The sequence below is a fragment of the Carassius auratus genome, chromosome 25 (assembly GCF_003368295.1).
Source record: "Carassius auratus strain Wakin chromosome 25, ASM336829v1, whole genome shotgun sequence".
Lineage (NCBI taxonomy): Eukaryota > Metazoa > Chordata > Actinopteri > Cypriniformes > Cyprinidae > Carassius > Carassius auratus.
This window is the reverse complement of record NC_039267.1, coordinates 4,242,218-4,256,881: the sequence shown is the minus strand read 5'-3', so window position 1 is coordinate 4,256,881 and position 14,664 is coordinate 4,242,218. Positions and strand designations below refer to the sequence as shown.

The window sequence follows — 14,664 nt, the reverse complement described above, 5'->3', positions numbered from 1 at the left end:
TCCAGAGTCACAGAATGTATTTTTATACTAACATATTTTAATGACAGTATATTTATTGAACAAAAACTGCAATTATACATTGCAAAGTGAAAAGCCCAATTTTTTCTTAAGGTTTTAGCCCCTTTGTAGCCTACTACAGAACAAATATGATCTATTTAGGCTTAAAAGATCAGCATGAGACGTTCATCGATCTGTGTTCCTGATTCTTTTTCCTCACTAGTTTGAACGAAGCTTCAAGTTTATGCGAGAGGCTGAAGACCAGCTGAAAGTCATTCCTCTGTTCTGTTTCCCTGATGCTAAAGACTGGGCACCTGTGGACAGTTTCCCCAGGTATCGAATCCACAGCCTTACAAAAGCAACCTCATTCATTATTTGAAGCACATTTGTTGTTATTTGCTGAAATATATGCTTTTTTTGTGCTGGTCGGGAATCATTTGCTCATTGGAAATGAATCTGTTCTTCATAGTGAAACGTTTTCGTTTGTCTTAACCGGAGAAGATGGAGCCGGAGATTTGGCTACTGTCGACGTTTACTGGTGAACTGCTCTTTGTTTTTCATTTGAAGGGTACCATTAATACTAAATAACGTAGAGTACAGTTACCACAAGCTAGACATTTAGTATTACAAAATATGAATGAGGTATTAATGGGCTTCAGAATTAAATAACTTTTTACTCAATACTGCACAATATATGCTGCCTATTGTTTTTTTTTTTTAAATACCAAATTGTCATTGTGAACTCATTAGGTTACATTTAAGTGACTTCTAGCTAGCAGTTAGAAATAAATGTTATTTTGTATTTTAAATTCATTTTTTGGGCGTTTCATCAGTGGTTTGTGTGTTTTGTGTTTATAGCCCAGCGGTAAAGGGAGGCGTCTACCTGAAGTGTACTGCATTGTGAGCAGACTGGGCTGTTTTGATCTCTTCTCCAAGGTGTTTCATTTGACCTTTAGCATTTAACTTCAGTGTGCCATCTATTATCTTGTGCTTCTTTTTTGTGCTTTATTTTAATAATTGTATTTAATAATTATTATTTATGTTATTATATTTATATTTATTTATAACTATTATTATTAATATATATATATATATATATATATATATATATATATATATTATATATATTTTTTTTAATCAATCTTACCCTAAAGACATGCTTATGTATTTTTATTTATTTTATTTTATAATTTTTTTTATAAGCCATAGGGTTTCAGCCTGTAAGGCATCTTACCCTACAGACATTTAATTTAATTTAATTAACATTTTTTTTTTTTTTATAAGCCATAGGGGTTTCAGCCTGTAAGGCATCTTACCCTACATTTAATTTAATTTAATTTAATTTAATTTAATTTAATTTAATTTTATTTTATTTTATTTTATTTTATTTTATTTTATTTTATTTTATTTTATTTTTTTATTTTTTTTTTTTATTTTTTATTTTTATTTTATAAGCCATAGGGGTTTCAGCCTGTAAGGCATCTTACCATACAGACATTTTATTTTATTTTTATTTATTTTATAAGCCATAGGGGTTTCAGCCTGTAAGGCATCTTACCATACAGACATTTTATTTTATTTTATTTATTTTTATTTATTTTATAAGCCATAGGGGTTTCAGCCTGTAAGGCATCTTACCCTACTGACATTTTATTTAATTTAATTTAATAAAAAAAAAAAAAAAATTATAAGCCATAGGGGTTTCAGCCTGTAAGGCATCTTACCCTACATTTTATTTTATTTTATTTTATTTTTTTTGTTTTGTTTTGTTTTGTTTTGTTTGTTTATTTTTATTTTTTTTAAGCCATAGGGGTTTAGGCATCTTACCCTAAATTCATTTATTTTATTTTATTTTCCCTAAGCGTCACAGCCTGTATCTTACACTAAAGACATGCTTATGTATTTGATTTGATTTGATTTTAACCACAGACATCTCACCCTAAATACATATTTTGTTTTGTTTATTAATTTGGTTTTCAGTTTGTTTTTGTTTTATTATAATTTATTAGTTTTTTTTTTATGACAATATATGACAATTTAATTATTACTTCATTTATTTAGAATAATTTTGAATAATGTATGAGTGGTATGCAAAAAAATAACGATAAACTCACAATAACTACTGGTATTGTCACTGGTATTATTATATTTATTTGTTTTGAACAAAAAAAAGCGATCTGTGGTGACATGAAAGCGATCTTACATGAGGTGTGTGCTGATGTCTGTCTGATGCAGATCCTGGATGAGGTAGAGAAGCGACGAGCCATTTCTCCTGCGCTGGTCCAGCCGTTTATGAGAGGAATTATGGAGGCTCCGTTCCCAGCGCCGGGAAGAACCATCAGCATTAAGAACTTTCTGCCGGGTTCAGGGACCGAGGTCAGTGTAAAAGTATATGAAAACATCTTCTGGAATTCTACAGGGAGTTCATTCTCAAAGTTAATTCCACTTCTCTCTCTCTCTGACTCTTTCCGTAGGTGATAGAATTATGTCGCCTTCAGATTCCCGTCTGGAGCACGTGGATTTCGAGTGTTTGTTTTCCTCTCTGAGCTTGCGTCTGCTTCTGCGGGTGTTTGCTTCTCTTCTGCTGGAGCGGAGGGTCATCTTCACCGCAGATAAACTCAGGTACGACCCATTCACACCTGTCCGAGGCATCTCATCCAGCAAGTTCAGAAGCCTTGTTTTAATGCAGAGCTTGATTGACAGGTGAGTAGGCGGAGCTTGTTCTGGATGCTCACTTGTGTAAATGGTGTCTTTCAGCATTCATAAGGTAAAACTATACATGATCAATTTATGGACGTATGTTGCATTAAGAACGGCACACGTGTGTTTGTGCGTGAACCCTAAAGAGGACAAGGGAAGAATGAAAAGATATGGCACGGTAAGCATGGAAAAGAGTGTGGCTTGTGGAACTGTTTTTCACAGCTCAAGACAGATATGGAAAAATGCTGTCGTGTTATATAGTCGCCTTGGGAACAAACGTCAACCCCGATGTTATTTTTCTACGGAAAAAGAGAGAGACCAGCGCTCACATGACGTTCTGCGTCTGTAATGAGAGCCGGGTCCCTTCTTAGGGATCATCAAACCAGCATCCTCCCTAAAAAGATGATTTGAGACAGTGATGAGCTGGCCAAATGGATCTGGAAGGACCTGGAATTGTGTTAAGTGTGTCGACTCGCAAATAAGAGGAGAAATATGCGTCCTAATGAGTAAAGACTGCACTTTTAGTGGATGAAATGGCTCTTCTACAGAACAAAAAAGGCTGTTAGAAAATCAATCAATTAACCACACTGCACTAAAAATATTAAACATACTTATATTTTGATAACATTGATAAACTGATAATTATGATTGATGTCATTGCTACTATTATTGTTATTATTTATTTTGAACAATGTTTAATAATAACATTGGATTTTTTTTTTGTGAATAAAAATATATTTTTTTAAACAATTATATACTGTAATAATTGTTGATTTGTTCTTGCTGTTATCATTTACAATCTGCTAATGGGTAAATACAAAATTGATTTATATTTATAATGGGTGAGTCATTTTTCACATCCACATCAAGAGAAAAATAAGAAATATTTTCTTATTAATTTTGCCAGTGTTTGCCAATATCCTCTCAATTTTATAATTGATAACTTCATAGTTTTATATATATATATATATATATATATATATATATATATATATATATATATATATATATATATATATATATATAATAACATTTCAATGTAGTTATTATTGGTATAATTATTTATTTTATTAAAATATTAAAGTATGCTAATGACAATTTGGAATGAAATGCACAATGCAAAAATCATAATTGTCCTAAAATAGCTTTTTATACAAAACATCCTGCTATTTCTTGCATTATTGAATTTCTTCAGCATTTAGAAGGTATTGAAAGTATGAGCAATAGTGTTGCCTGCTTTAGTGAACGGCACTGATTGTTGTTTCTTTGCTGCCATCTGCTGGTGTGAATGTGTCAGCACAGTCATGTTGATCCGTGTCTCTCTCTCTCTCTCTCTCTCTCTCTCTTTAGCACCCTCTCTAAATGTTGTCATGCCATGGTGGCTCTGCTGTACCCCTTCACCTGGCAGCACACATACATCCCGGTCCTGCCGCCGTCCATGATGGACATTGTCTGTACACCGACTCCTTTCATAGTCGGGCTGCTCTCCAGCTCTCTGGCCCGTCTCAAAGAGCTGCCGCTAGAGGAGGTCAGACACCAGCAGTGTACCACAATAATACACCTTTCTGCAGTATGTGGGACATAGATGTCTGCATCAAAATACATTTTCTAAAGTGATTTTATGCCTATAGAAAACACATTTAATTTAAGTAAAGTTTCTACTTTTATGGTTTCAAATAAGTTTTTGTAGAATAAAATTTCAAAATTTGGTTGAAATAATGTTACATTGTCATTCAGTGTAACAATATTTATGTAAAACATGCTTATTCTGATTTGTACATTAAAATATTGTAAGAATAAGAGAGCATATGGAAATTTAATTGTTTTATATTAGTAAAAAAAATCTTACTGACAATTGGGCGAAACCTAAGACTGTGGCAGATTAAAAAATAAAATAAAATTACTGATTAGTATTTGGGGTGAAAGTAATTAGTCTTTTAATATGTCATAAATCGATTTTTGTTGTAAGTACGCCTGACAAGATTGTCACACTGAATGACATTTTAGTGGTGTCTTCTGTAAATCAGGGAAACAATTATATTTATTTTTTGCTTGGAAAAACAAAAACATTTTTTTTAATTATTGGGTAAAAAAACAACAATTTAATACACATATTGTTTTATGCTTAAACCCTTTTTCGTCTTTGACTCATGTAAAAGTGATGTTTAAAATGTTCAGATTCATTAACATGTATATGTTTATATTACAAAATGTGTTTTCTGTGCAGTATGTACAGTATACTGCATACTTTCTTAATAGTAAGCGCGACAGTATGCAACAAGGTTGTAATACTTTTGATTTTTATATGAAGTATTTTATTTCCATTTAATTTTCAATTTCTCTATTTTAGTTTCATTCTGTTGGTCAGTTCTTTTGCATTGGTTACAGTTCTGTTTCTTTTGGTCAGAGTTTGCATTTTTCTAGCAGTTTTTTTTGTTGTTTGATAGTTGATAGGTTTATTTGATAGTTTTTTGATAGGAATTGCATTGCATTGTGGGTTGTTCAGAGCAGTTCTCTGGCTGTATGCTGCACATTTCGGCAGATGCACAGGCGGCACACTGCATGCTGCTAAAGCAAAACATAGACAGGGTCGGAACATAGCCAGAGGAGATCTCCAAAGTTATTTTCAGCTGTTTGACCTGTGACCTCTTGGATGTTACACCTCATTATGACTAATGTGGGAAGGAAACAAGGCCAATAAAGCCTAGGATGTGGTGTTAATATTCTATGTATACATTTATGGATGAACAAAAGAACCGGATTGGGCTCTTCTCAGAGAAGATCAGAGGCCAGACACGTTTCTGATATTTCTCTCTGAGAACTTCCCGTGCGGCTGGGCGGCCCTGACCTCTGACCTCGTCACAATAGCTGCGATAGGGGAAAAGGCTGAGATCGCCAGTGCAGGAGGAAATGACATCACTGTGTCCTCTGCTCTCTTTCAGGTCCTGGTGGTCGACCTCGGCAACAGTCGTTTCCTGCGACAGGTACTGTACCCGAGTAGTTTTGGTCTTTAATTTAGGCTGGATTTGCATCTCGATGATGAAGCGAAAGAAATCTACGTCTGTGTTTCCTGTTTCAGATGGATGATGAGGATTCGATTCTGCCTCGTAAACTCCAGGCCGCTCTGGAACACGTTCTAGAGCGGAGGAAGGAGCTGGCGTGTGACGTGGCAGATAATCCTGGCGGTACATTACTGTCCGATCTCTTACACTCAGGGGTTAGAAAGATAACAGCCATGCATCTTGGACGAAAAAAATATCTGCTGATTTGCAAAAAAGGCTTCACTTATTTGATGACAACAAAAATACATTTTGAACATGGCTTCATCCACTCTAAGAAAAAAAGGTACAAAAGCTGTCACTGGGGCGGTACCTTTTCAAAAGGTCCACTTTTGTACCTTTTAGGGACTAATATGTCTTTTTAAGGTACAACGGTGTGCCTTTTGGAAAAAGTACCGCCCAAGTGTCAGCTTTTGTATCTTTTTTTTCTCAGAGTATCCAATGTTCTAGAATTCCTTGTTCTAGAAATGTATGCAAAATAGCACAAATTTAATTGGATAACACATCATTGGCATATTAAAACATAACATTTTAGAAAATATTTAATACAAAAATATGTTTGTAATTCTTGATGTAATCAATCAACTGTGTAAGTATGGTTATTTTTTAGTTTTTTGTTTTTGTTTTTTTACAACATTAACTTGTGTCTCGCCTTAATGCGTAAAAACATACAACAAACATATCTTTAAATATTATAATGCATTTTAATGTTGGTTACAATTATGGAAATATATAATGCATTACAGTGTGCATAATGAATAGCTTTATATACATGTATCAGGTTTAATGCACTTGATAACAGCATTACTTTAATATCATTTAGATACTATTATAGTTTAAAATGGTATTAATTGAATCAGTTTTTTCAAAATCAGATTTTTAGATCCTTTTTAATTTTAAATCTTATTAATTTTGTTGTGGGTCTTTATCAGTTTTGGTGTTTTTTTGTTTATTCTATACTATAATATTGCCTTAGCATCTAGGTGAAAGAAAAATATGATTTAATTTTTTCATTTATTTTATTTCAGGTAACGTTTATATGATTTAACTTTCATAAAAAATTTTTTGTTTTTAGTTTCAATTATTCTCTAGATAACTATAATTGCAAAACAACAAAAGCAGTTTAACATAATAATAATGTTTTTTTTCTTCAGTATTTCTTTTAACACACTAGTCACTTTTTGGATGAATAATCAAGCATCCTAATTTATTTATTTTTTTGTAATTTGTCCTCATTAGAGCCCAGTTCTCTGAGTTGTGTGGTGTCAGAGGTGTTTGTGCGGTTCTTTGTGGAGATCGTGGGTCATTACTCACTCTTTATGGGCGGCAGTGACCGTGATGAAGAATCCTCTGCCTCGTCTTCCTCCTCTCCGACTCCCTCGTCCTTCCAGCGTGAGGCTTTTCGTAAAGCCGTGTCCTCCAAGAGCCTGCGGAGATTCCTGGAGGTCTTCATGGAGACGCAGATGTTCGCGGGATTCGTGCAGGAAAGAGACTTTCGGAGGCAGGGCCTGAAAGGTTCGAATGGTTATGAATCTTGGGAAATACAATTTATATTTGAGGATTGATTTTGTTTTGAAACTGTTTTGTTGTTTGTTTTGAACAGGTTTGTTTGAGATGAGGGCTCAGGATTACCTCGATTCTCTGCCAGGCAGCGAGAACAGAGGCGTCAACAAGTTCCTCAAAGGTTTAGGTAATGTTTCACCTGCAGATCTAACTAAAGACAAAGAATTAGGGCATGTTTGGAATGACATGGTGTTTCTGCTGTATATGCATATCTTCTGTATATATAGAATATCCTGATCACTCTGGGTAGCTCTTTAAATATTATTTTTTAAGTATAATTACATTAATAAAAATTTATATTATGTATATTTTATTATTGGAAAATGATATTTTGATTATGTAATAGCGTATGGTAAATAAGCATATGGAATAAGCATATATTTTATATAATTATTATATATCGTTTAATGCCAGTTACTTAATGCTTTGTATTTTGGGATACAGCATTCCACACATTGGTTTATGCAAAATACATATAATATAAATATTAAAATAAACATGAATATGGAGAGCTAAAATAAGTCAAAATTAAGCTATTAAATGAATATGGAAATATAGAAATAAATTGGTTAAATACTACATTTTAACATTAAAAACAAATAAATGCATGAATAAATGCATGATTTAAAATGAAATATTAAATTTCCTCCACATGTTGTAAGCAAACAAACAAATACATATTTATGCATGCATTTAATTATTTGTGTTTAAAGAACATTTAAAAACAACCCAAAGGTTGACCAAAGTGCTGTACAGAACATTAGAAACAATACATATAATATAGTCGGGTTATGAGGGAGTATAAATGGAAAAAGAGTGATTTGATGACAGAATTAATCTGTTTATCGAACCGAAGTCCTAAGTCAAATAAAACACCATGGTTTTTCACGCACAGAGTAACATAAGAACTTAAAGCCTAGATCCAGATCACCACTATCATAAAAATCACTTGGTCCAAACAATACAACTTCAGTTTTTTTCTCATTTAAGGCCAAATATTTTTTTTATTTTAGATCCCGTGAGCATGCTATTGCAAAACCTCAATATAACATGAATCTTTACGTTAAAGTGCGAGGTACAACTAGAGTCTTCAGTATATAAATGAAACGATATTCCATGTTTGGAAAACAAGGATATCAGTGGCAGCATGTGTAAAGAGAAAAGTGTTAGGAGCAAGGATCGATCCCTGTGGAACACCACAGGAGAGGCGTGCTACTTTCCAATACATACAGGGAACTTCCTATTGGTCAAATATGACCAAAACCATTTTAAATCGTTACCCTGAATGCCTACATACTTTTCCAATAGAGAAATATAAATTTTATGATCAACCATATCAAATGCTGAACTGAGATCTAAAAGGACCACAGCAAAAGCATTACCATTATCAGTAGACAACATAACATACTTTGTAACATTCCGTAAAGCAGATTCAGTACAGTGTAATTTTCTATAACCTGATTAATACAAATTGTTTACCACAATGCAAAACTGTATACAGTATACACTTTACAGTAAGCTGCTATTCCATTCTGAACAGTCTGATGAACCAATATTTGTAAAAGAAACTAAGATTTCTGTTTGAATGGGATTTTGAGCATTTCTCTTTCCTCTCTCTTTTCTCTCAGGACACAAGATGAAATTCCTGTCCAAAAAATGAAAACTAGCCATGTAAGATCTGTATGTTAGACTTACTCTCACCAGATCGTTTGACCAAAACAGACCAGAAGTATGGGATACGGCAACCTAAGGACCAAAGGCGATGGAAAACACTGTACAGTCCATTCTAGCTCCCCAAACCATACCTTAAAGGACTTTATTGAAACCCAGAACAGAAGCGTCCATGTACAGTTCTTTCTCTCGTTTTCTACATGTATAAGAGATAGAGTACAACTTCTTCAGAAACAGGAGGCTATAAATTAATTTATATTCTTTCTAGAAATAAGAAGACCTTTATGAAATCCTCTGTAAAACTTTATATGTTTCCTCTTAAAGTCGAAATTGTGTTGTTAGTTTGTCATAGTATATTTATCGTACGTTACAGACTCGAGATCGTCGACTGGGTTTCCGTGAAAACACCGCCACTGTGATTGAATGAAGCGTTGTTCTGTGTTTAAAAACGGGGGAAATCTAGAATCTTGGAACTGCAGGATCGGGAACTGTTCTAGAATTAGTTCAGAAAAGGTTCTCGACCGAAACCAGAACGAAGTTGGAGTTTTTCTTTTCTCTGTCTTACGTGCGTTACAGAAACACCACTAAAGTTACTTTGAACTTGTTTTTTTTTTTTTTTTTTAATAAACAGTGTTTAATAATACTTTACCTGGACTGTTTTCTTCTGAGTTGCCAGATCCCCTGAATTCATGTGTTATGTTCTAGAGTCTTGGATGTTGCGTCATCATCATCATGTACTTTGTTTGCTGGATGTTACAGGCATCTTTCTGCACACAATGTCCCATGAACATTGGATTCAGATGTTTCTCAAAGCCCTCTAACCTTTGGACATTAGGTGCAGGTTTGTTTTGTGGCCTGCAGATGGCCCCAAAATCTGATCTGAGAAACTTGAGTGTGGGGAAAGCAAAAAAGGTGGTCCCTGTCCCCATTACTTTAACACCAGGAAATATGGACGCTTTACAAACAAAAACAGCTTCTTTTTTTCCTAGGAGTAGTTTGTAAATATCTTAATGAATGGATTTTGCATAACTGAGTACCATCTGATATCCTGAGTGTGCTTTTCTGCAATTCTCTAAATGAGTGTTTACCCCCAAATAAGACAAGCAGTGTTAGTAATAATTAGTAATTAAGAAGTTCTACAAGTGAAACGAGTAGCTTTATAAACAAGTGATTTTATATATATATATATATATATATATATATATATATACACACACACACACACACACACAGACACACGTCTCACTTTTTTAAAAACATAATAAACTCATTCACATGAAGATAACACAACACACTACCATATAATATATACATTTAAACAGACACACACCATATTTTTTTAAACACATTTAGTAGATATAAGTACCTTTTAAGTACCTTTTGTGAAACGTCTTTATATTATAATTTTAAGTAGTACTTAATACAAAGATGGTCTTGACACTGTTTCAGGATTCTTTTCCCGGACTTTTAGGACACAGCTGTCTCTCATACTGACCAGAACAATGTGAATCCCTCTGGATCCGGGCTTATTTCCTTTTCTCTCCACACCAAGACTGCTCCTTTTTCCTTTTCAAACCCGGGACCTCCCCTCAACCTCCCTCCTCCCCTCCCTCCTCCTGTCTGCTCCTCACGTTATACTGCAGCCAATTCCTGAAATTCCAGCCTTCCTCGCGCGCTTCCAGTCACTCAGGCAGATTTTACCCCCAAAACACTTCATTTTCCCCTCTGTTCCTTCTGTCAGGTAAGAATTGTATTTATTTACAGATTTCACAGTGGCATTTGTTTGAACAGTTATTTAAAAATCTAAATCTGTCTGTAAAATAGCCACAAGCACTTGTAGAGCTGTAAGTTACAGATCTTCTCCTCACTTAACGATATTTCAGAACAGCCGCGAAACGGACTCACTGAAGCGCTATTCTGACACGTGATGACGAAATGTGATGTAATAATGGAATATTTGGAATCGTTGGAATTTTTCCTGAATTCACGCGTTCTTTTTTTCTGATTCACCGGAAACTTTCTGAGGAACTTGAACGCGTCACAGGCGCGCGTTGCTCAGCGCGAGCGCGTGTCGCGTCTCACTTCGTTAATTATTGCGCAAATTATCGGTTGAGAATAAGGTTGATCCTTTAAATAGTGACATGACTGCACATAAAACGTTTGAAAAATGTATATAATATAAAAAAAATGTATAAGAATGCAATAAAAGTGTTTACTTAATAATTGTGGAAACTATTATTATTATTAGCTATTATTATTATTATTATTATTATTATTATTATTATTATTGATTGTCTTGTCTGTTTTGTTTTAAGATAAAGTAATATTTTTTTATTAAGCTATTTTAATCCAGTGTTCATTCAGCCTATGTATTTCTTTAGCCAGACCTTTGCTGTTAAATATTACTGTTATTAATTTCAAAATTGCAAATATTTTCTTATTTTTATGTATAGGTTTTCACTTTACAGTGCTTTGAGTTTTACAGACTATTTGTTTGTTTGTTTGTTTTCACTACAAGTCAAAGGTTTGCACACACTTTTTTTTATTCTCACTTTTTTCACATGGTTGAATAATAGTAAAGTGATAAAAACTATATATATTTGATATCTAGACATTCATCAGCTGACTACATGAAGTTCATCATAGGCTGCTTTTAAACACTATTAAAGGAGTTCATAGTTAATGTAGTATTTCCTTTATTCAAATGTTGGTTTTGTCAAGAAATTCCTATGCACAATTTGTAAATGTAATGTTTAATAATATAAAATAAATCTTTAAAGTTCTCAAATTAATTAATTTGAGCTACACTTTTTTTCCAAGGTTCTCCAAAGCTAAAGTCATCATAGTTGGTTAAATGACTATAGTGGTGAATGCACATGACAACAAATATAATTTTAGCTCTTTTTTTTTATTTGCTTCTATAATAAAACAGAATATTTAAAATTCAAAAACAACTATGTAACACATTGAATTAAACGTAGTATATAGAAAATATTTTCTTGTAAAATATAATCCTATAATCTTGATTTATGACTTTGAAAACTGATTTTTTTGCAGTGTAGATTTATGTTGTTAATAATGGTATAAACATGTCATCACTATCTGTGAAAAAGGGTTAATTAGTTGATCACTGAATGACCCAAAGTCAGTCTAAACAGATTCAAATGGCAGTTTGAATCGCAGTGGTCCGCTCTCTGTCAGCTGGCCTCATGGGTAAATATTTCGGGTGTTGGGGTGAAGAGTCAGTGCCCTGCGTGTTCTGCGTCCCGGGGGATGGAATAATCTACAGGAACAACAGGTGGAATGGGGCCGGTGCCCACCTGCTTTCTGCGGCGCGGGAGGAAGGAGGGGGACGGGATATTGTGTTGTTTTAATAAAAAGCATCAGGGAAACGTTATTAAATGCTGCATCTGTGTGAAGGTTTCATTAGCGCTCTGTAAAGTGGCATTTAGTTGAAGCGTCTTCACACTTGGGCTCTGTCTGCATCTGTTTTCTTCTGTAGAGTTCAGTTTGCTGCCTTTTTTCAGTTTAGTTTTTACCTTTACCATTGAGTAACATAGGTTTCACCTTCTAACGTCACGGGACAAAAAAAGTTCATTTTCTGTTCTGAGTATATTTATTTTTTATTACATTTCATAATTTTTTTAAATTACATTTTATATATATTTTTTAAATAAAATCTGATTTGTGAGATTCAAACTTGAAATGTAAACTTGAAAATTTTAAACTTGAAATTTACACCCAGATTTGTGAGATACCAACTCTGAATTTTGAGATATAAACCAGAATCGAAAGATATAAACGCTTACCATTAATAACCTCCAAATTATGTGATACAAACTCAGAATTGCAAGATATAAAACAAAAAATTATGAGATTGAGATAAATTATGAGATTACCAAAATTACCAGAAACTCAGAATTTCACATTACAAGATATAAAAGCAGAATGGCAACATAAGCCCAGAATTTTGCATTATAAACTTAGAATTATGAGATATAAACTTAGAATTATGAGATATAAACTCCAAATTACGAGATATAAACTTAGAATTATGAGATATAAACTCCAAATTAGGAGATATAAACTTAGAATTATGAGATATAAACTCCAAATTAGGAGATATAAACTTAGAATTATGAGATATAAACTCCAAATTACGAGATATAAACTTAGAATGGTACAATATAAACAAAGAACTACAAGATATAAACTCTGAATGCATAACATAATCTCAGAATTCCGAGATAAAAACCCAAAATTCCGAGATATAAACTAAAAATGTCACAATATAAACAAAGAACTACAAGACATAAACTCTGAATTGTAAAATAAAGCCATAATTATAAGATATAAACTCAGAACTGCACAATATAATCTAGACAGTAATTCATGTATCTGATTGAAATCACTGTGTCTTATTCAAAAGCCAACACGCACAGCAGGCTGTTTGCATGTGTGTGTGTGTGTGTGTGTGTGTGAGTGAATATCTGTTTTCATGTGTGTATTGTGTTACTGAGATTAGGAATTATGCCATATTTAAACACACACAGTTAATCCTGGATTTCAGCAGCTCATATACAACACAAACATATCAAAGACAGTTTTTATCATTTGTGTATTGCGTACACAGAGCTGATTGATATTAAGAAAAAAACAACAAGAAGAACTGTGTTACTACCTTTTCACATGAACATGGTACAGCGGTGGTAATACTTTATTATATCCACATGTCTGAGAAACTATGGTAGCACCATTGTACATTTGTTTAGTAAATCTCAGTGCATTTTTACCATTAAAATAATGTTTTATTTGCATTGCTGCGGCGTCAGCCACATTTAAGCTTAAAGGCAGTTGTGTTGTTTTAGTGCTATTATCACGTTAACACAGTGTTATTAGAGACGCTCTTAACGAGACACTCGCTGTGTGTCAGGAACTCTTGATCAGAGCCGACCAGCCCCTGCGGCTACAACCCCACTGTTAAACTATATGAGCTTTAAATTAATGCTAATATCCCATGTGTGTGTGTTTCTGTGTGTGTAGGTTCAAAGCGACTCTCAGCTTTACATTCCTGCTCTGATTAAAGTGGATTTTGTTGTGTGTCTATGTGTGTATATGTTTGTTTATATGGTGTGTGTGTGTGTTTGTTTTGTATGTGAGTTACACACACGTGTTAATGTACTGTATATCTATGTGTCTTTGTGTGAGTGTGTGAGTGTACAACTAGAGAGGTTTTATGTAGTCATTTATTCAGCCTCGTGTTTTTACTAAGCCTGTATGACTTTATTTCTACTGAGGAACACAAAGAAGATATTTTATAGAACACTGGGAACCAAAAAACACTGAACCCTATTGGCTTTCATTAAATGGACAAAAATACAAAAACAAACAAACACTGAGACATTTCTCAAAATGTCTTTTTTTCTTCTTCTTCTGTTATTCACAGAGGAAAGACAGTCATTCAGGTTTGGAACAATATGAGGATGAATAACTAATGTCATAATTTTTTATTTTTAGATAAACTATCCCTTTATTTTCCCTAAAGCCTTTACTGTTGTGTGCATATATAAAGACATATAAACACATGATAAACTAAAGCAATAACCCACCAAGGGTTTTGTGATTTTATCAAAGTTAAGGGATTTTCTTAGCCACGATATAAAAACTTACAAAA

The 14,664-nt window shown here is 33.5% G+C and overlaps 2 protein-coding genes across 4 annotated transcripts in view; both read left to right on the top strand.

Moving 5' to 3' along the window:
- The first annotated feature begins 40 nt into the window (after nucleotides 1-40).
- Nucleotides 41-9,638, top strand: LOC113042808 (DENN domain-containing protein 2A-like). The gene is given in 14 exon segments (XM_026201808.1): nucleotides 41-46; nucleotides 221-330; nucleotides 467-501; nucleotides 504-535; nucleotides 856-933; nucleotides 2,233-2,373; nucleotides 2,472-2,484; nucleotides 2,487-2,619; nucleotides 4,048-4,225; nucleotides 5,640-5,681; nucleotides 5,777-5,882; nucleotides 6,996-7,271; nucleotides 7,360-7,446; nucleotides 8,948-9,638. Coding segments are annotated over 14 exon segments (1,269 nt in total). The 3' UTR covers nucleotides 8,980-9,638.
- Nucleotides 9,639-10,468: 830 nt separating this feature from the next.
- Nucleotides 10,469-14,664, top strand: part of LOC113043025 (transcriptional enhancer factor TEF-3-like) — a 35,632-nt gene continuing 31,436 nt past the window's right edge. For 2 of the 3 annotated variants that reach the window (XM_026202120.1, XM_026202118.1), the window contains exon 1: nucleotides 10,474-10,731. The gene's annotated coding sequence lies outside the window, so the exon portion shown is untranslated. Of the gene's footprint in view, nucleotides 10,732-14,664 lie in introns of all 3 variants that reach the window. The other variant, XM_026202119.1, reaches the window with a different exon arrangement.